The 22,983-nt window shown below is 40.0% G+C and overlaps 2 protein-coding genes across 2 annotated transcripts; one reads left to right on the forward strand and one right to left on the reverse strand.

Annotated features, from left to right (window-relative positions):
• Nucleotides 1-258: 258 nt before the first annotated feature.
• On the reverse strand, nt 259-15,271 carry LOC109474638. The gene is made up of 16 exons (XM_019774985.1): nt 14,894-15,271; nt 14,563-14,666; nt 11,810-11,891; nt 11,305-11,472; nt 10,689-10,807; nt 10,394-10,493; nt 9,906-9,989; nt 9,490-9,577; nt 7,931-8,237; nt 6,012-7,527; nt 4,217-4,513; nt 2,425-2,610; nt 1,893-1,937; nt 1,700-1,764; nt 1,211-1,304; nt 259-623 (listed from the first exon to the last, which is right to left on the reverse strand). Exons 2-16 carry the CDS (start codon nt 14,613-14,615, stop codon nt 396-398), a joined length of 3,432 nt encoding a protein of 1,143 aa, XP_019630544.1. The 5' UTR covers nt 14,616-14,666; nt 14,894-15,271; the 3' UTR covers nt 259-395.
• Nucleotides 15,272-15,369: 98 nt separating this feature from the next.
• Nucleotides 15,370-22,339, forward strand: LOC109474640. Its single transcript, XM_019774988.1, has 13 exons — nt 15,370-15,464; nt 15,780-16,014; nt 16,256-16,359; nt 16,735-16,860; nt 17,083-17,285; nt 17,892-18,178; nt 18,551-18,811; nt 19,291-19,397; nt 19,620-19,733; nt 19,995-20,316; nt 20,749-21,658; nt 21,868-21,943; nt 22,091-22,339. The coding sequence occupies exons 1-13, from the start codon at nt 15,420-15,422 to the stop codon at nt 22,106-22,108; spliced, it is 2,808 nt and encodes a 935-aa protein (XP_019630547.1). The 5' UTR covers nt 15,370-15,419; the 3' UTR covers nt 22,109-22,339.
• Nucleotides 22,340-22,983: the final 644 nt, after the last annotated feature.

Below are 22,983 nucleotides of genomic sequence, written 5' to 3' on the forward strand. Positions count from 1 at the left end.
GCCGATTGGTTACAGCTTTTGCCAACAAAATACCTGCTTGGAGATTAGAGGCATCCAATGCAATTTCAGGGTGGCAAAACTGGATTTTCAATCCAGTCAATTTTCTGATCATTCTCTTATCACATGGTAATATATCTGAGAGGCAAAAATGAAATGTTGCTGAAGGAAATTTAAAACAGTTGCTTGTTCTGTATCGTAGGCTGGATCCAGCTGTTTTATTGTTGGTACTCCTCACATATCCTGCTTTTAGAAGTTTCAAAAGTATTAAATCATTAAGAAAATGTGCTAAGAAATGTAGTAAATATCAGTATCACACAGATTTCATCATCTAAAGTATTGCTGCCCTGAAATTGCACCGGATGCCTTCAAGAACATCTGCCAGTGGACGGCCTGCATCATTCATCCACCTCCTCCTCTTCCTCCTCCCCATCCCCCATCTCATCATCATCGTCCGTGATGAGGATCTCAGAGTAGCGCACGTCTTCACGCTCGTACTCCCCCTTTCGGATCTTGGTGTAGACCGCGCGCACGAAGACGAACAGCCCCACGACGCAGATGACTGACGCGGCGACTATCCCCACAACGGTGTTAAACCTGATGCCACTGGGATAGATTGACTTCACCTGGATGTTAATAGAAATCACTTGGAGGTTAGGGTATGTGATCTAAAGGTTATGGGTTCAAATCCCAGACAGGACCCAGTATTGTGCCCTTAATTTCACTGTGACCACTGTGTTGACCCTGATGCCACTGGGGTAGATTGATTTCACCTGGATATTCACAGAAATCAGAGGTTAGGGTATGTGATCTAGAGGATATGGGTTCGAATCCCAGACAGGCTCCAGTGTTATGCGGCTTGTGCCCTTAATTTCAGTGACCATGGTGTTGAACCTTATGCCACTGGGGTAGATTGATTTCACCTGGATATTCACAGAAATCAGAGGTTAGGGTATGTGATCTTAAGGTTCTGGGTTCAAATCCCAGACAGACCTGAGTGTAAAGTGCCTTTAAATTACATTCAATACCTTCTACTACTAGTGAAGAATAGGCCCTGGTGTATATTTAGCATGAGTGGATGAAATCTTACACTCAACTCTTATGCAGGGTGTCATTACTGTACAAAACTGAAGACAAGTGGGAACATCTGACAACCAAGAAACTGAATCAGTGTGGCCTCACATAAGAATGATAAATGTATGAATGTACAGACCTTCTCTGGTGAGGTACTGCAGTCCACTGGTACCGAGGTGTTACACTTCTGCAGGGTGTCCTGTACCACTGACTTGTACCACAGGCCTTGGTACCTGCAATATTAGGTACATTTTACTAGACTGATCTTCAAGTAGATGTAGGACATTCTTTTGACTATCAAAGACTGGAAAGGTATATATTTTGAATAAAATTGCTTAAAATGACATGTAAAAAACCCATGGCAATAGATTTTCTTCCAAATCATGAAAATACAGATGCTATATTCAAGGATGCAACCCAAAACGCGTTGCTTTGATAAACTGTTCATAGTGACTACTCAATGAACTTTACAGACACGATTCTTAACACTTGGGTAAGCGCAGGATAAATATGGTATTTAGTATAGTATAGTATAGTATAGTATAGTATAGTATAGTATAGTATAGTATAGTATAGTATAGTATAGTATATATAGAAACTGCAAGAAAGTATACAGTAGTATTCATACTTGATAAGTGTGTTGATTGTTTGGTTGACACAGCATCCCAGCATATCTGTCCGCAAACCCCATCCCTAGAAGTAAAAGTAGTGGATGTCACTTCAGTCATCAGTTACACTTTTGTTTCATTTGTATTTGACTCTATGTTTTTATCACTCGTATCTTGGTGATGTTTATTACTTAAGTTATTAGTCACACTTACCTGTGGAAAGTTTTGGGGACATCCGCTCTGTGCTGATGAGTTGATCTAAAACACAAGATGACAGACGTCAAGAAAATCATTACATTCAAATTCTTCAACATTTGAATGTTTATACAGTATGATTTACATAGTTTTGGAATCTAAAATGATGCATCTGAAGACTTAATGTAATAAATAAATAGACAATATATAAATAGAATTTTTACCATCACTTTTGATGAACAACATAAACTGAGACGAAGCTATTGTATTTTAATACACTGGCCTTTGACTTTTAACTTCACCTTTTTAAAACCTGTACCATTGCAAAGGCCAAAATGGTATTGTGGTTGACTTGTGTTTGTTCGGTCTTGACACAAACACAACTAGCCCCCTGTGGTAGTGATAATGCACAACTGCGTAACCCAAGGGCTAAAGTAAGGAGATGGTGGCCACCCTATGCACCCTCTGGTGCAGGAAGGGCTTTGACTTTTGCTTCACCACCTACCAACAAATTACTGTAAATTGTTGTAGCCTTTGTTTCACCACCTACCCTGGCCCTGAAGTCCGTCCAGGTGTCAGGTTTCCTGGTCTGACTGGCTGCCAGGGCCAGTCGGTACTGGTGATACAGGTCTCCACACGGCCGGCCTGCAGAGTCTGTCTGTTTACTACAGGACAGGTCCACTATGGTGGTGAACTCTTGCAGCTTCTCATCAACAATGGTCTTCAGGTCTTCAGCCTGTGGGGGGGGGGGGCACAAGAAGACACAAGATATAAAATATATGGAACATAACTCAAGAGAACAGAGGTACACATTGGCAAAATCAACCAACTGTATGTTTAAATTGAAATTCATAGTGCTCAGCATCAGCCTCGCCACCAAGCCCACAGTTTGGACTTCACAATATCACAAAAAGTGGCATATTTTCCCAACTATACTTTGCTAAGTAAATGGTTTGATTCCATATTTCAGCAGCAGTATTCCTATCCCATGTATCCAACAAGAAATGACACCATAGCAATAATGCTAATTAATGTATTAAATCAAGGACATCAGGAAAGGTAGAATATCACAGCTATATATGTATATATTACAGGCTAGAGCAATGTTGTAATTTCTGTCAGTTTAATATTTAGTCAGGAAATTTGGGTCAGTAATTCTCATGGAAGGTTACAATGTGTGCTGTGGGAGATAAGCTATGACGTATGTATCCTTTTGCCTTCAGGTAAAATTAATAGTGCGAGCTCTCATGCAAGGAACTAGGTACTTAATGGAAAAATCAATTATTGCTTATCCCACAGGGCTTAGACACTATTTATGTTCTTGGTAATTTGTGATCCCTAATACATTCAGAACTTGTATTCCTCTAGCTTGCCAAATTGCTTAGATTTTTTTCTGCACTCTCACAAAATGTTTTGCAAACTAGAGGATGCATGTGGTTATTTTGACCCTTGACCTGGAACTGTTTTGATAAAAAGAATCATAATAAAAAAAACTGTAATTAACAACAGTGCAGCATTTTAGAATTGAAATACGAAGAATTACACTGTACTGCATTGATATAAAGAGGCCATATTGTTGTTTGTCTATTAGATGTTGACAATCGCCATTTCAGCACCAAGGACAGAGTTACTTACACAACAACAACTACACAGTACACACAGGCTACTCCTCATTTTCAGCTTTACGGACTTGATTATAAAATCCTCCTATATATTTCACTGTATTCATAGGAACAGCGCTCAGAAAAATAGTGATTTTGGTAAAGGATGTTTTGTTTTCATTTCAAAATGTACCTAAAATAAACCGCTGTCCGAAATTCAAATATTTCCAGCCAATATACGTCCAATTTTTTCCGCCGGTAAGCGAGCGGGATTATGACGTCATTTGTTGTTGTTCCTTAGGATTAAATTTCGGCTTTTATTGAATCTGTTGTCATGGTAATACTGACGTTGTCGCCTTGTGTATTTTGGCCTTATTTTTACAGTGGCGCCGGTGTCCTTTGGGAGTACGTTACATGGTGCCTGCTTATTATTCAACTCCCTACGGAATATGATGCGGAAAATCATTCGTCTGATTTGGCCATTGTAATTCAACGGGCGACCAGCTTATGTTGGAGGAATAATAACTAGTACTATCTATTTTTTTATGATCAAGAGAAACCAATATCCTTATATCGGAGCACCTATATATGTACTGGAGAGCTAGGTATATTTCCGCGCGTATTAGTACCATTCACAACCATTGTTTTACCATGCTATATTGAAATTTGATATAGAAGTACATTAAGGTTTCTATTTTATTGGCAATTTTTGTAGAGATGGATATAGAGCGGATCACTTACCACCGGTGAACACTGCTTCTGATATTTCAGGAGAAAATCCACGCACCACCTTTTGGCACAATACTGGCCGTACAACTCCCGTGTGTCAGCGAGATGGGCTTGCCATTTCCTCCGCACGTCCGCGTTCTCATCGAAACATTGCCTGAAATTCGAGCCGCACTTCTTGGCGACGATGTCCACGAGTTGTGCGTTAAACGCGGTTTTCCTGAAGGTTTGTAGGACCCAGTTTTCGCACGTTTTGTGCTTGACGTAGGAGTCGTCGTATTTCAGATCGGGCGGACAGTCTCCGCTAGGATTCTGGAAAATATCCTCCAGGTGCCTCAGGAATTGCTGGTTATTCCGCGCGGTTTCGTTCCGTAGTCTCTCTACATCTGCATCGACTTCTGACGACAGAACGCTCCAAGAAAAAGACGCGAGTAAGAGAAGTAACATTGTCATTCTAGCCTTGGGGGCAGCCATTTTGAAAGTGAAAGTTCCCAGAATGCTGTGAGGCAAGGTCGCAGGTGTATCCACGTGGTGCGTTGTTATTAATTATTCAACGGTCGATTTTATTGAAAGTGGCATTTTTTAAAACCTTACATTCAAACTAGAAATGTATACTCTATAATTATGATTGTAACACGTTAGGCCGTAAGGATATCTGGACCAGTGCCAAATTGTCATCTGACTCACTCTCAGTCATGGATGAAAGAAATACTCGTAGTGTATGCTATCTGAATCGTCCGACTCCTTAGGGACTTAATCCGGTTGTTTCATTTATTTTTGCACAAACAGCGTGTTTTCTTTCTGTCTATCCTCCACCAGCCTTCCTAAATTTAAGGTGTTTGTATAGCAGAATTCGGCAAAAAAAGGGAGTATGTAATAGCTGGCCAGGAGAGTCAGTCCGATGGAGCTTTTACGCCTGCAAATTAACTCTTCGGCTAATGAACTCTACTCCGGACTTATTAATTATTCCTCCTATCTGGCTACATTTTGCTGTTTTCAAAGCCGTGTTGTTAGTCTAGCTAGACTATTTTCTGTCCAAGTCAACACAAAACAGTCACTCGAGCTCTTTCAATTGTTGGGAATGATTTAATAAAATCGTGTGCAAGCATATATGATTTGAAAATCACTGCAATCAATAGACATCACTTGATATTTACCTTTTATATCCCAAGTGAAAACACCTTGATAAATTTGGCAGTCTCTATAGCTAACCCCCAAGGTATGGCCAAGAACGGTTTGTAAAATGTAGAGAAACTGAGATTGTTTTACATCAAGCATTGCCAGGCTAGCTGGCTCGTTCATGTGCTTGGGCACAATTAAAATGTTCCATACATATTTTTATATACACATGGTATAGCAGTCCTACCAAAATCAATGTGCACTTGAGTCGAAAAACTAAAATGCTTTTAGCTCTTCGAGCATGGTAGGTGTACAACTAGGCAAACATTATGACCCAGATATAGAAAAACTTTGGCATTGATTTCAAAATTTGTACATGATGTATGAGTAAGGCACCAACATTGTTTCAAATTTCAAAAGTTTTGTCATGGACTTTGTGTAACATTTAACAACCCACAAAAACAGTGTTATATGTACATTACATTTTGTAAGCATAGTATAGCAAATACTGTGTAAACACTTCGCTTTTTTAAAAAGTATTCTTTCTTGAGAAAGGTAGATGCCATCTTCTTTGAAAGATAATAAGATGTGCTGAAAACCAACACAGTTAATAGACACAATGTCTCCATCTACCATAAGTGTCTGATTAGAATTCTGGCAGTTGTTTGTGCTCTGGACTGTCCGTATACACCATGTGATACGTGGCAGAGCTTATACTGTAGGAGTCCCCGTCTTTGTCCTTTCCCGTATCCTGTCCTCCATCAGATGAAGGTTTTGGGACATTCAGAGATGAGTTACTCAACTTCCCAAGTGATGAGGTGCTGCCACTTTTTAGATTCAAGTCTGTTTTAGGTTCATCATCAGAGGTATCTTTTTGGCTTGGGCCATTTGTGGTGTCATCATTGCATTTGCTGTCATCTGTATCATTTTGTTGCTCTGAGCTTTCTGTAACAGACTCCTGTGATGCTTTCTTCCTCAAACTTCTTCTGTGTTTTGGTTTCTTTTCCACTTCATCATCTTTGCTCTCTTCTTCTTCCTTCAAAATTGGTTGCTTGTCATCAATGTTACAATCTTGGACTTTGGTGACTGACTCTTTGGATGCTTTTTTCTTCAAACTTTTTCTGCGTTTTGACTTCTTCTCTGACCCGTCTTTCTGTAAGATAAGTTCCTTGTCATCAAGACTAGAATTATCAGTACTGTTAGTGTTAACCTCTGCTTCTTGTGCCTCATCATTTTCTGCGATGTTGTTCTCCTTGTCCTTGGAACTCTCTTCCAGCTCTCCCTCTGGCTTGTTTCCTGCACTGTCTTCCCTGTCATTTTTCTCATCCTCTCCTTTTTGTTCTTCTGCCTCCAGCCCACCCACTATTGTTTCATCTTGCCCTTTTTCAGCATCTGGCACACTTGCATCCTGTTCCTCTTTTCCACTGTTCTCCTCAGACTCAGAATGCACTTTCGTAACACTACCAGTTCTTTGCACTTCTGAATCTGGGTTCTCATCTACCTCTGTACCACCATGATTCTGTACCTGATCCTCCTGGGTCTCAATGCCTTCTTTGACAGACTGCTTACTTGAAGTAATCGATCTTCTTTCCTCTGAAGCTCCATGACCCTGTGCCTGTTCCTCTTGGGTCTCATTGTCTTCTTTATTTGTCTTGTTGCTTGAAATACTTGCTCTTTTTTCCTGCATGACAGATGCTTCAGCCTCACCAGCATTGTCTTTTTCTTCCTGTGCCTCTTCTGTCTCTTTCACAGCATCCTTGTCTACCTTGCTCCTATCCTCTACATCATTTGATGCTTCTTCCTTGTCTTTCTTACTCAGACTTGTCCTTGAGCCTAGAGATGTCTTCTCTTCGTTTTCAGGTTCTACAGTGTCGTTTTGTTCCTTTTCAGAATCTGTGCTTTCAATTTTAGTTCCAACTGACTCTTCAGTGCTAGGTTCATCTTCTTGCTGTATTTCTTGCACTGGAGATTTTTCCTCCTCATTTTCTCCTTCTGTGTCATTCTGGGATGGTTCCTCCAATGTTTCCTCTACTTTCTTCTCTTCAATTGTTTCCTCTACTTCTTCTTCCATCTCCTGGTTGCCATGGTGATCCTCAACTGTGGCCTGTGATTGGTTGCCATCCCCCTCATCATCTGAACAAGTGCTTTGTTCCTGCTCAGCTTTCTCCTCTGTATCATATTCCTCTGTCCACTTTTCCATTTGCTCACTGTTGAACCAATAAGATATCGGAATAATGTTAAAAAATGTTTTCACAGAGCATAAGAAGATCACAATGCAAACTTGCCAGTAGGAGGACTGTCACTGCAAATAGATTTGTATACACTGTTGTGTACAAATATTTAAGAATCTAAAGTGTAAACTGTGACCACTTCTACATAAGGACCATCTGACACTTTCAGGTGGTCCTCTTGATAATTTTTTTCCAATGGCACGAGCATTGAGAATCTTGTCTACAGTGGCCACCTGTCCACATAGTTAAGATTTCATCAGTCTCTTGAGTGATCTTCTTGGGAATTTTGACCGTATATCCTTTGAAGCTGGATTGTTACGCCAAGGAGCAGTTATACCGGCTTTACAGATACAGATGCAGAAAATTTGAAGCTACTTGCCTTAACCACCCTGTCAGCTGAACTGTTGTCCCAGCTCCTCTTGGCATCTCCTTAAACACAGCCTCTTCTGTCGTCGTGTCGTCATCCTTCAGGTACTCTGAGGTCCAGGCCTCACTTTCATCATCATCATCGTTCTCGTAATCCTCCACACGTGATGAGACAGTCTTGGTAGGTTTAGTTTTTAACCTGTGTAAACCCAAGGCTGACTTGGATCTCGGCTTCTCGTCGTCAGGTTTGGTTGGTTGAGGTGGACTCAGCTTGGCTGACTTGGCTCTGTACGCTCTCGCTGATTTCACCCTCTGTGTTTCTACATTGAAAAAGAAGAACTTCTTTTAAGATAAGTTACAAAGATTGAAATCAACAGATGTACACAGTTAGGAAAGGAATAGAGTCGTCTTTAATGAAAGAATAGGGTCACTTGGTTTTGTATTATTGGTTTAAACTGCTGTAACCTGCAACAATGTATACAGAAATGTCAATTAAACTTGGTGAATCATTCAAAATGACAAACAAAAAATAATGGGTGTGTTTTTGTCTTGTTCCATGTTCTCATTTCTTTACACAAATCTCTTAATGACGATGCCTTGTTGTTTTGAACCCATCATTTAGCAATTCTACACTTAAAAGCAAATAGATCACCAAATCACCACATTCTAGTAAACCATTCAGAGTTGTTGCACACAATAAAAGCACCCAGATGATGCTGACAATGTGTCAAACCTGTTTCTAATCAACAAGAAGTCAACAGTCTGTCATCATGACAATAGTACACTTTATCTATATTCATCATCCTATTGTCTGTACTGTCTTTCCCATTAAAAACTACAATGGTCTGAATATGTAATAAATAATTCAGAAGCAGATTATTGCTTTACATACATGAAACCACTGATCATTCACAGATGGAATGAAATATTCATACATTTCCAGGTGACATGTGGCGACCTACATAACCATTGTTTCCTATGGGACAAAATGAATTACGTTGGGTTGCCGTTTGAATAGGTATAGATGTGTACGTCTATTGTGCTGTAGAGTTGTAAGTTACTGTGTTTCGGTTGCCAGTAGAAAATGCAGACAGTAGAAAAGATCATTTCCTCGGTGGACGTCTTACACAATCGGCCTCCATTGCCTTATTGTAATTTGTGTCTGTACGTGATTTGAACCAGGTTGAAGAGAGGAAAATTTTCTTTTTTCATCATGTATTTCTCAATTTTGAACAGATGTGTAGAAAAAGAAACCATTTTTTGTGTGTGTGCACTGGTCCCATCTTTAACCTGTCCTTGGTGCTGAAGTGCTGTTCTAAAAACAGTTTGAATTTGAAAATGGGGCAATGTTTGGGCTTAGCAAGGTTTTCAAATGTCCCTCAGTCTTTTTGGAAACACATACATACAAATTTGTACTGATGTACAGATATTGTGTTTGACATGTCCTTGGTGCTGAAATCCTGTTCTAAGCACAATTCTCATTAATGAACTAGGCTTAAGCAAAGTTGCCCCCCTCCCCCTAGTTTGTGCGTAGATCTACACAGATGCAGTATTACATGTACATGCCCTCACCTGTTTTGCTGATGTATTCCCGTGTGGCCGTCCCATGCAGCAAGGCATGCACATTCCTGGACAGACTGCTGGCCCTGGGACTAACATCCTGAAATAATCAACACAAACAATATCAAAGAAAGAACCAATTTATGTTCATATTTAAAGTGAGGAGGTTAAGGTTTAACCTACTAAAAGGTTCAACCTCCTTGCTCAAAGGATGACATTTCTGTCACATCATGTATGGATGTATTTTATCTAATTTGTGATCCTACCACCTTCCTAACCTAGTACCCAGGTTAGCAGTGGGGAATTTGCAACAGGAAAACAAGGATAGCACCCATGCTATATTACTGGGGCTTCCGGCAAAAGGTTTTTGACAAAATTCATGCCAAACAGTTTATAAGTTCATAGTTTATAAGAGTAGTATATCCCACCTTGTGCCTGGGTCTGTGTGGCTGTGGGACTGGATGGAAGCGGCTGGAGTGCATGGCTGTCAGCTGGTCCAGTGGGAGGGTCTCCTGGAGATCAGACAACATAGATGAAATCTATCAAAGGACAGTCTATAAATTAGTCACCTCTTCATATACAGTATCCTTGTCAGATCCTGCACTTTAGTTATGTTATGAAAGATAACCAATGACATCTGTGAACTACCATGAAATACATAAGTTTCAGTTTTGTAGCATCTTACAGGTGGTGGCAGATAGTACAGGAAATAAAAATCAACACACGTTCACTTAATGTACACCCAGTACTCAGACCAGTGCAGGAATATACAGCTCAAATATTGCCTGCACTAACCTGAATGTTTCTAGTACATGGAACAGTGCATGTTAGATGTGGGTAGACATCAGAAATACCTGCACCACCCCAATTTTACCTGCACTAACATATGCAGGAGTAATGTACATGTGGGACTTACGATGAGTTTGGTGGCATGTTTGGCGAGCCTGTCTGCCTCCAGGACTGGAACTCGATGCATATGTCTGGCACTGGAGGTCTGTCTGGGGGTCAGTGGCAAACTGGAGGGGGGGGGGTAGAGGAGAGGAGGACTGAGAAACATTCAATCTTCCTAAATTTTACAAAGTCAGTTTTCAGTGTACCAAACCTATACTCAAGGCTTCAAGGCGCAACATCAAATTTTGTGAAATTCAAAGACTTAACAACGAATGAATTGGTGTGGCCTAAGTACTTGCAATATATCTGGTAATTTTCACCTGGGATGATCTGAACAAGCTCCTTTGGAAGTTAGCTGCGATTTCTTTCCGTTAATGTCCAGTTTTGGAATATGTGGTGTTCCACTCCTGCTTTCAAACCCGCTATCACTTCTAGCCACCTGTGGAATCAGTAACGAATTTGTCATTTTAACTTATTTCTCAGTAATGTGTACTCCAGGAAGTATTTCGTGGACTCCAGGAAGAATAGTATGGAGTTGACTTCCATACTAATGGAGATCTAAATAAACAAACAAACAAACAAACAAGTAACGTTTCTGTCATTAATCTACAAAGGATTGCGGAGGAAGCATTATATTATCCCCTAATATTTCTCTCAAACACATGATCTTTACACAACGGCCACTCTTCAACTGCTAAGAAGTTGCACAAAATCATCTGAATCAACAGGAAAGAGAGATTGTGAACTAAAAGCAACCAGACAAAGCTTCAGGTCCATGAAACTACATAACTGTTATATATATGTATTATCCCTTATGTATTACATATGTTATGTATGTTATGTAAGCCCCAGATGTATTGTGCAAGCACGTCTAACCCTAGCTCGGAAGATGGGGAACAACAGACGATAAACCGGACAGTGAAGTGAAGTGTATACCTGTGGAACATATTTCTCTTTCACGACTCTGCCATTGGTTCCAGCTTTGGCACTGTTTTTGGCTTCTCTGTCTGGTGTTTCTTGAGGATTCAGTTTTTGGGTAATTTTTCCCCGGAATCTTCTTGGTTTTCTGGTAGACACTAGAAGGTGTCCCAAGTCATAGGGTGCCTGTGAGAAAAATTTAAGTTTCATTCAAATTTGTTGAATAGTGTGACAGAGAGTATTGCCATCTGCTGTTAGTATTACATGTAAATCTCATTAAGGTACTGGGATATGGGAGATCTTAAATGTGTCAAAGTCACCCATCAGGCAATTCAAAGTTTCGATAAATGTATTTTTTTTAATCCAAATGAGTAACAAAAGTCTCATCTGACATGTCAATATTCTCTCAACTGTAGAAAACCCATCAAATTATATATTTAAGATTCAAAATTGTGATAAAAAAATCTAAGAACTAATGGCCTTATAATAATAGTTGTAATGCTAATAACGTAATGTTGCCTACCATGCGGTGTGATGTTCGGTATATGCCTTGTCCAGTCGGATCAAATCCTTCCTCCAACCTTTTTACGTTCATGTAATACTCCCTGTATGAAAATAAATAACAAAAAAGTGGATACATAATTCCTAGAGTCAAAGAATCCCTCTTCATTATACATTCTGACTTATCGTACATGTATATATATATATATATATATATATATAGAGAGAGAGAGAGAGAGAGAAGGCTAAAAAACCTTTTAAAAAATCCATCCTAGGTCCACCTATTCAAGCACTAAAGTAAAATTTGAAACGATACTCCTGACCCCCTGTGAACCCTCTGAATGGACTGGTCCTAATTCCTTTATGGTTCTTCTGACAACAAAAGAGTCTGAAGACGTCAGTAATCTTGCAGAGGCTTGTGTAAATGTCAAGTTTTATGGCTCATTCACCTGTAATGGGGACCAACCAGTGATGCTGTAGGAGTGGGCTGGGTATAACTAAATTGTTAGGCTTTGAATAATATTATTGATAATCCTGAAAGTCAACTGTTCCAAAGCAACACACCTAAATACTCTAGACAACTTTAATAATGTCAATACTACAAAAAGCTCTATACATTTATATCAGTCCTTTCACCACTAAAAATTCATTGGATTGTCCCTAGCTCTTGACCTTTGCAAAAGAATGGTCGCTAATATTGCCACATTAGCATTGACATTCATATGAGGAAAAAACTGAAGCCTTTCAATCTTTACTTTGCTGTTGAGCAATCGTAGAACTGAAAAGACTCAAACGTTTGTGTGTTGACAGTAGCTGTGCTGGCTAAATTTAGTTTACCTACACTACAGTAACATGGTTACATGGGCTGTGTTTGCAGGCCACTTCCCTTCTGTATGTTGTCTCCCTGTTGACATTTAACGTTTCCCATAGTATTACCCAGAGTAAGTGTTGTTCAAACTTGGCCCATGACACTTTCTGTAACTAATTTCTCTGCTATGACTTTGATAAATTTGTTGGCTAGCTTCTATATTAGTCTGGTGACCATTCTCTCGATCTGTAAGGACCGGGTTTTGGAGTGATTCAGCCCCAGTTTGTTGGCACACTCATGGGCATTTGCTCTATCTGGCATCCATCTTTCCAGCTGGCTTTTCTATATTACATGTAATTACTGCCATCCCATGCCCTGGGCAGGTTTGTTGGGCAGGTTTCTAAGTGCCGTAAAGATTCACCAGGCTACAACAATACCTGGATTATCAAGTCTTTTTGAATTCTAGTCGTATGACCCCCCTGCAATTCTTTTAGTGACAAAGCAAGCAAAAGAAACAGTCACCCCTCAGGAAAAAAATATAATACATGTATGTAAGCTGAAAAGGCATGTATGTCTAGATTCGGATCATTTAGCCTTCACTAAAAACATGACTGGTTTAAGTGTTGACATTTTACTTGCTAATCCTGACAAACAATTAATTAAATAGGTGTTTTTTTTCTCTGGAAGAATGCATGGTGCATTTAAAACATAAAAACACTCATACATTGCATAAAAATGTTAAAATTTGTAGGCCTCCTTGTACCAGCGGACTAGCCCCCTGCTGTAGTGCATTGCACAGTTGTGTGTCGCCCAAGGGCTACGAAATGGAGATGGGCACCACCCTATGCTCGGGCAAGAGCACGGGAGACCTTCCTTCCTCCTTGTGAACCAAGCAGCTGGCAGTAAATTCTTCAGGAAGTGGTGCAAAAACCTTGACACTGGTGTGGCAATCTGATCAACACATTCAATTGATTGGTGAAACAGCATCTCAAAAACACTTGAACTCATATTATGTATAGCAGAGGTCACGTTTGGGCCTGCAGTAGCGGGGTTCGTATTACATCCTGATGACGGCAACCATTAAAGTTGCCAAAACTTTGCTGAGAAAAGGCTGTAGCTTTGTAAACATAACTTCACTGTTAAACAACTTACCAACCTGTCAAATGTAGCTAAAAGTTAACCGAGTCTTTCTTTGACACCAAAAAAAAAAAAAAATGAAATAGTAGTCATGCCAACTTGAGCCTACCACAATTAAGCATTGCCATAAACCTGACCATCATAGCTTACTAAATTATTCTTGATAATAGTTTTGGAAGCTTCTGATTTTCTCACTAAACAGGCATGTGCTGTGAGTTCACTGAAGAAACACACAAGACCATCCAAATGCAAATGTTTGGCAAACTTTGCATCAGGGCATTACCAACATGAAAAACAAATTAATGTATTTTTGGGCTCGATACCGGTATTAGTCATCATTCAATGTCAATACAGGGGCACAAGTTGTACAATACCAAGTCCCACAGACTGGCATGTTGTCTTTGAACACCATACTTGAGCAAACTGTGAAGGGTATTGGAGTGAACTTAAGTTCATTAATCCAAAGTCCATAGCTGCGTATTGCCACCAGAGGGAAGATAATATCCAAGCAACGCTTGTTGATATAAAATGCCATCATGGTGATTAAACAATACATATTAGCCATGATAGGACAAATAAACCAATGTGGTTTAATACCTGGTGTATTGGGACACAAACGGAGCTTTAATTTGCCATATGTAGACAAATACAACAGGCAATAAACTAATTTCCTTCACATAACAGCCTTCCAAAGAGCCTATAAATTCAACCTAAGCTAACAAAGGCTTAAGAGTTAACTTGCTAGGCAGCAAATTTATTCCCCCAGGGAAACTGCACACATACATGTACTACTAGTACTAGGAGCAAAAGAAACAAATTTATGTACTTACAATCGCTTCTCCACTGATTTTGCAATTTCTAAGGCGTCTACATCCATTGCCATCTTTTCTTGGAGACTTCTTCCTTAAGAGTCCTTAAGAGTGTTGCAGCACACCTAAAAAAAGGGGGCGGAGTCTGTTACTAGGTCTTTTAAGTCCAGAAAATATGTTAATCTGAAGCTCTTTGAAGAAGTCGTGTTTGTTTGCATGTAAAACACTCTCGGGGCATTGCCTGCAGCCGTCCCGTAGCCGGGTCACGAAGCAACAGAATTCTCAACATTGAAAGTTATCGATGCGTGGATAGTTAAGACGCCACACCTGTCCCAAGACACCTTTAGCTTACCTCCCAGATGCTCAAGAATTCCTTGTCTTACAACATTTCTCCAAGGGCCGTTCGCTGAAACGAAGAAATGTGGAAAAGTTTCCCTCAAGGTGGTAGACGCTTTGATCTGCAATGTAAAGTAAGTGGTGAAAGAAAAACAACCTGGCGTCGAGTTCCACGGCGCTCTTGAGAGAGGGCGATCACTCAATGTACAGTAACCCCGCAACCAACGTTTTGTATGCACATGTTACTCCAGCTGATGGACGGAACCATTTTGAATGATTAGGGTGTACGTTTCATATTAATCTTAAAGAAAGTATTGTATCTCGACTAAATATTTGTATAGGACAGTACTGTGTTTAGTAGTATATTGTATCGATTAGATAGTTTTGTATATGGAAATAATGCAAAGATATTTAGTTATTTTTGACGTTGTAAAATCAACTCAAGTCCCCCATTCACAACGTTCAACGGTCAATGAATGACGTAATGCGAGGTACATCAGATTTGACCAATCAGAGCGAAGACCGGGCAGTTTGATTCCAAGATGGCGTCGGTTGGCAGGAAAGATTCGGGAATTTTCAGCAAAAAGGTGGGAAAGAAAGAAATTTTTTCGTATCTTTTGCAGTTTAATGTGATGTATTGTAAAATAGGCAATGCTGGAACTGACTGTCTGAAGGATTTTCTTATTGTTGCACTTTTTATCGCTAAGGGAAACCCGGGGGTACCCGTACTTACGCAAATTTGAATTTAAATCCCCCCCCCCAAAAGAAAAACATCGCATTTCAAAACCGTTATCAGAGGGATAACAACGCTCCAGAAGCATCATGAAAAAAACAAGCACATTTAGACCATGTCTAGCGTAAGATTAATAATGAACTATTCATGTATATTTTTATTAATTCAGAATACACCTGAGAAAGGCAAGGCAACTAGTAGAAGGTTAGCATCAACCATCATGGAAACTGATGACGGCAAAGCTTCAGATGAAATGGAGCAAGACCAGAGAGAGAACGTGGTCACTCGTGGAAAGCTCAACAAGTCCAGCAACAACAAGATGACCGAGCTGAAAAACAAAATGAAGAAGAAAATCAAAGAGAAGAAGTTGGAAATCTCAGATCCCAGGTCCCGGGTTTACAGTGGTAAGAAATAAGAACTCTTGGAAAGATATAAAAGATATGCTGTAGTTTCTACATTCTGTAGCCAACCCTACATTAAAGTTGCAGGGCTTGAAATACCACCTGCAGTGCATATATGCAGGTTAGTGCAGGTAACATTGGAAATGTGCAGGTATTTTGGTGTAGTCTTTTCACAAAGAGTCACTGTCCTATATCTTACAACTTTTTATAATATTGATAATTCATGTGTTTTCTTTTGTTTCAGGAAATTCATCCTTTGTCAGAAAGAAACTATCCTCCTTGAAAGTCAACAACAGGGAGCTGGCTAGCACTCTGGCAGCTGCCAGACAGAGTGTCGGCAAACTTTCGGTAGGGACTGCCAGCTTCATCCGTACTGGTTTGCTTCATGAAACTTACTGTGGGTTCTATACGCTGTATATGGAAACTTCATATCATTATCAATGTGACTGTCCATTGTATTTGGTATTTGGTATTTGAAACCTGTGGTAAAGTACTAGTACTTTTCTGATGCTAGTGTTTTGGAGATTTTGTTTAATACATGTATCAGGGATTGAAATACTTTCTGCACTAAAATATATATGTTGATACTTGATACTGTATATATAGACTTCATACTGAGTGATAGCATGTCAGATCTTCTTGAGAAGTTCTGAAAAGTTTCTTCTGGATTTGACCATCACTTTGTGTCATGTTTAATATTCTCTGTGTGAATCTTGACTTCAGAAGCGGAACTTGAGCTTACAGCAGGAGAACATGGCCATGGCTGAACGAGTCGTCAACTTACAGGGGAGGGTACGGGAACTCCAGGCTGCACTCAGGTGTAAAAAGGACAATGAACAGGAGTACAAGGTAGGTGGACCTTCCGTGATGCTACAAACAATACAACTGATCTGAGGACTGAGGTTTGGATTCTCTATGAATACCAGGCTTTTTCAAATGTATTCTGCAGTCCCCTCACTTCCCAGTTGTGTGAGTTTTCAATAAGCAGCAATGAGCATGTATAAATGCATAGCTGTAATGTGTATTCATAATCATTTGCTAAGGCCTTTTTAATTTGCTTTGCTTCTGCAGAAGAAAATGTCGGATGTCCAGAGTGTGCTACAGAAGGTGAGCAGCAGCCTGCTGGGGACGGTGGAGCACATCGGGTCAGCCATGGAGGTGTGTCACCCCGCGCTACGGGACAGCGGCTGGAGAATGTCCTCCCTCTCCGCTCATGTGTCCGTCTCCGACAACTCCGATGGAGCCCTGCCGCCACGTTCAAGACCCAGTGTTCTGTACGTACCATTTGAGACTGCGAATGTGTAACAGTAATCATACCTTGTGTGATTACTACATCCTTTGTTTGATTACAAATGATCTACAGTGTATAAGTTGAATCTGTACTGCAGTTATTAAAACATAGAAACTTGTAATTACTGGTACATAACCACATGTTACCTAACCTAGTACATGTAAAACATATATTTTTATTACATACATACATGCATGCATACAGACAAACGGTGTAAGTGACAGTACTAACACCTTGGACTTATAGTAGATTATTTTTTTATAATAGCTGTATATGTTGTAATAGTGTTTTATCCTATGTTTGTTGTAATCGTTTTTAGCTATATCATGTAATTTGTAACCGATCTTGTAACGCCGTAATTTTAACATAAAAGTGCAATAATCTAGTGCAATAAAAAGTGCAATAATCTAGTGCAATATTTGATGCTTATGCTTAAGTTACGTACATGTTAAATATATTCTACCTGTGTATCCCATTGTAAAAGCTGCCCAATTCAGCCTGCGGGCTGCAATTAGCAACTTATATGTATGTTGTATGTATGTTCCTTTCGAAATAAACCAGTCTATATACTTGTGTCATGTTGTTCCAGAGGAGCGCCCACTCGTGTTCCCCTCCCAGCCAGCCAGAGACAGAGCCTGGCACCCCCTGGAAGTAGAGCAGCGAGGCGTTCAGTGTCAGTCCCCCCACCCCCTCCTCCGCAGGAACCCCAGGAGTCCTCAGTAGCCCAGGCTGGTCCGAGAGACAGCATCGCTGCTTTGCAGACTGCTTCGATCCTGTTTACTGATGAGAGCAGGGAGAGTGTCAGTGTTACTGCTCATCACACAGACACCTCTGATAAACCACAGGAGTCTTCTAGTCTGGATACAACAGAACAAGGTCTGTTCATCCAAACGACTTAACATTCATTTTTAAATCTTAAGATATTATACCCACTGGTTACTGATTCTAACTACAAGTACATGTCTTTTCTGATGTGATAATGAATACAGTGTAAAATCTAACTTAATTTTCTAGCACGAGACAATTGCTTGCAATCACATGTCCCCATCAAGGCTTTAAATAATCTTCAAAAGTTGCATGCTGCATGCTTCAAGCACAGATTGGAACATTCAAATTTTGAAATCACCTTTCATACTTCCCTAACCTGTCACATTTTCATGAACACATTTATTAAGCACTTCTTGATTTTGTACACAGAATCCAAGTGCCAATTCTAAGTTGCTTCACAATTTCTGTGTACATTTATAGAACATAAGAAGGATGACAAGAGAAGAACTTACACACAAGCCCCAAATACCTCCAGACCATATGCAGTACCAGTAACAGAAGATAGGAGGCGTAGCACATTGAATATGCCTCCCCCAGTTAACATACCCAGCAAAAGTACCTCAGGGCAAAACAGACGTGGAACATACAGTGTTCCTACTCCTGTACCTGTTTCCACTGTTGTGCATACCTTACCCTGTGATTCAAGAAGGGGTACATATACAGTCCCTACAACTTTGGAAGGTATTCAAACTTTTGTTTCAAAAATTTACACAAAATATTATATATATTCACAAAAGTTAACTTTTTTGTAATATGATGGATAAAGGATAACAATGTGATGCTTGCATTGAAATTTTAACAGCATGCAGCATAAATATTAATACAAGTAAAATATGCAAACATGTACTAACATATTTTCATGCATCAAATGAAATTTCCTCAAACCCAACTACTAGTTGCATTTGAGATGTGTCAACCCTTCCATAACAAAATACCCAAACCTGTCCACCAATATTTTTTGGAATACTAGTATCTTGGAAATTATCCTTCACTTTCTCAAGATTCTACAGTTGTGTACATGTAAGCTTTGGGATACTAATTCACTCTTGAAGTAATCAAGTGAATTTGAAAATTTTTAGTAGGAATTTTAGAATTTCTGAATCACATTTTTCCTATGACTCTTATTCCAAGTTTTCTTAACTTGTCCCCTTAATTTGTAGTCCTCCCAGAAGGACCTGAGAAACGCTTGAGTCTGATGGACCTGGTGGCAGAGCACAAATGGAAATCCCAGGATGCAGCTGGACATGGAAGCTGTCCTTCCAATGAGGTAATTGCCTCAAATCTTGATAAAGATTGGAACTGACTTCAGTCGAGTTGATTTTTTTCTTTTGACTGGTACTTTTGAAGATGAATTATAACAATATCTTTTGCCACCAAGTTTTGGTTCTGGGAAGGTTCTGAATGTGTGACAGGGTCTTTAAACTTCACAATAAGAGGTCTTGAAAATGCACTGAACATATGTACTACATGTAAATATTCACTGCATTAGTCTAGCACAAGAAGCGAGCTGCCAGCAGAAGCTGAGGCAACAATCTATAGTGAGGAGGACATGGACCTGACCACAGTGCCTGCTACTGTCATCAGTACTGAGGAGACTGAACAGGTACATACGATTAAAAATTTCAAACAGACCAATAGTCAATGGCGAATATTATTGTAACTCTATTAATATTAACCTCTTGGTTTTGTAAAAAGAGTCTCTTTTTTTCAGTTACTACCAACCTGATGAAACTATTCACAGTTCTGTAGGCATGGTATAGCTCTCTAGTCCAGAGGATAGATAACTTGCAAACAGAACTTGAGAGTTCTGTCAGTTTCAGTGTACTGGTAACAATGTATGTTGTACATGTTGTCGTTTATACAGGCCACAGAAGATGCCTCTAAAGCGCCAAATGCCAAAAGGCCAGGTGTTGACAAGGATGCAGAAAGAAGTGCAGCATCAAAGAAAGGAAAAACAAGCCAAAAGGATTTGAACCAGTCTGGCTGCAAACCTGTAAGAAGACTGAAGAAAAAGAAAGCCAGTAAGCTGCCAACGTTCAGCAAGTCAGCAAAATCCACTGCAGAAAGAAGGGAGGAAGTTGAAAAGGATGGACACGACATTGTGAAGGAAGCAAGGAAGATTCAGGAAGTCCCATCGCAGGAGGTAGTAGAGAGTCCCTCCGAAAATGTAGAACCTTCTCAGGAAAGTGAGGCTGAGGTAGAGGAGTTTGATGCGGACGATACAACCGTCCCCAAACCAACGTGGGCCCTTCAGCAGGAACAACAGATCATCCCAGAAGACAGTCTGCCCAGCCAAGTCCCTCACCTTGCTGACAACTCAGATGATGACGATTTTGTGAACAAGAGAGGCAGAAGGGCGACTCGGAGAATTGTCTCAACTGACAGCGAGACGGAATTTCATGGGGACATGATCACCGGCCCTGAATCATCTGCGAAAGAATCTAGCCCAGAGGTAGCTGTGAGGAAAAGAAGCAAAAAAGTGTGGCAGATAGAAATGTTAGAGTTTCTGCTAAGATGACAAAGGAAGGGGTTGGTGGTACAGAGCACAAGCACTAAGAGTAAGACTTCTGCAAAGGATGCTGATGACACAACACCATCTAAAAGCCAGGAGAAAACAGTGCAGGAGAGTTTGTCTGTGTTTGATCTCTCCTCTGGTGACATGTTCAGTGATCCATCCCCACTCACACTCAAACCTGTCATGTCCCGGGAGCACGCATCAGAAGATGATGACCATCAGCAGTCACACTCACAACGAGGAAGGCCCAAAAAGCTTGCAAAGCTTAAACAAAAACAGGGCAACAAAACTTCAAATAAGAAAAGGCAAAATGTCATTGTGTGTGAGTCCTCTGATGAGGAAGACAACGAAGAAGAAAATAACACAAGAAGAGGGAAGACATCAAAGAAACATAGAGATGTTGCTTCAATCCCAGAAAGCCCAAGGCAAAGTGATGAAGGACAGATAGCTAGACCTAGAAGAAGGACGACAGCTGCTGTGAAGTATTTTTCAAGTGACTCAGAATCAGAGGATGATTGCTGGCAAAATAGGAAGTCCAAGCCTACCAAAAGGAATAGTAGCAACTATTCCATCTCTGAAGAGGAGGAGAATACAGGCACTCAAATGCCCCTGCGACAGACACCCCAGAGGTTACTTCGAAGTGCCGAGAAGGGCCCTCTGTCAGGCAGAAAGGGGAAGGTGTTCCAAGATTCGTCGGACAATGATACGACAACTCCGAATGTGGAACAGGCTTTATCCAAGAGACGGGCTTTCCAAGATGTGGGCAACACTCCACAGGGACACCGCAGTGACACAACGGGCACCAAAACCAAGGTCACTCCTCAGATGAACCCCAAGAATCAGAAAAAGAGACCATTTTCCTCCGTAGGAAGTTGTGAGGATGCTCATGATCAGGATGTACAGCAGAGTCACAGCAAGCAGAACGAAAATGGTGAAGATGAGTCAGCTGGAGGGCCGAAGAGAGTGCGGAGGTCTCGACAACAAGTCAGCTACAAAGAGCCCACTCTCAACTCGTAAGTAGATGAAATACCTGGTACAGTACTAGTAAGTTATTTGCTTCATAAATAGTTGGATCTTTTATAGCATGCATTTGTTTCTGTGTGTCTGTGTATTCATGTTATTATTAGTATATGTGTGTGAGCAACAAAATTCATCATAATTTTTAGCTTCTTTGCACATGATGCTGCCAAACTAACTGCGATGAACTTTTCTAACATTTCAGTAAGCTGAGGCGGGGAGACCCCATGACTATGAAGTTTGGAGACTGGTCACCTCAGTACCACAAGCATAAGACAGGGGTGAGTATTTTACATGGTCTTTACCTTCGAATTCCCTAATGCCTTGCAGGGCTCAAATTCTACCAGTGCTCAAATTCTACTTAAGGTCTTCTTCTGTTATCACTGTAATAGATGCATGTTTAAAAACTATTTTTCATTGCTCCACAGAAAAAAATCAACAAATGATGAGGATATGCCCCTGCTTGTTCTCTGTCATCAAGACATACCAATGCTACGTGGAGTTTCCTGGTGATTTCCAACCTGCCGTATTTGTGACCTGAGTTGTTTCAAAATGTTGCACTGTTGTTGTGATGTTTGTTATCAGCACTTAATCTTTCACCGCTGTTGGTACTCTAGGCCAAATGTTTTCATACATGTAAAAAGATAAATGTACAACATTGCATCTCCATTTTCTTAATCTGATAAAATGTCATTTTTTTTGGACTTAATCATATGTTAGGATGGTGTTTTTTTAGTATTGATAATGGTGTTTTTACACTTTGGTAGGTAGCTTTGTGTTGGAGCAATTTTTTATCTTTTGAGAAGTTCAAAAACCTTTGCACATTTTACAACCGATAGTTCTTACTTTTCCTCTAGCTTATTCTATATGTATGGTCATAGACATAGTTTTATGAATGTATGATAAGATGTTATTTAGATTCTACCTCTGTTCAGCAAAAGTACCAAAGCAAACAAACAGATTGCTGCAAAAATTCATTTATTCACTGCAGTTGAACCTGTACAGTCAATAATTTACGTTGCTTCATTATAATTAGCACTTTGCTAATTAGTGACAATGCCAACTTCAACATGTACAATTCAGTTCACAAGAATACCTGATACATAGTACTTACATTAAAGAATACACCTAAGTTTGCTTTAGGTGAACCTGCATCTCTGAACTTTTTAAATTATTGCCAATAAACATTGCAAAAACAATTATGATATTTGTATTGCTTTCTGGGTATCAGAATTTGCTAGAAATATTTGCTACTTGTATACCTAAGGCTTGTTTATGACAAGAAGCATACAAACCTCACAAATCTCCAAGGAAAAGGTGA

Source organism: Branchiostoma belcheri, unplaced genomic scaffold (assembly GCF_001625305.1).
Source record: "Branchiostoma belcheri isolate BF01 breed outbred unplaced genomic scaffold, Haploidv18h27 scaffold31, whole genome shotgun sequence".
Lineage (NCBI taxonomy): Eukaryota > Metazoa > Chordata > Leptocardii > Amphioxiformes > Branchiostomatidae > Branchiostoma > Branchiostoma belcheri.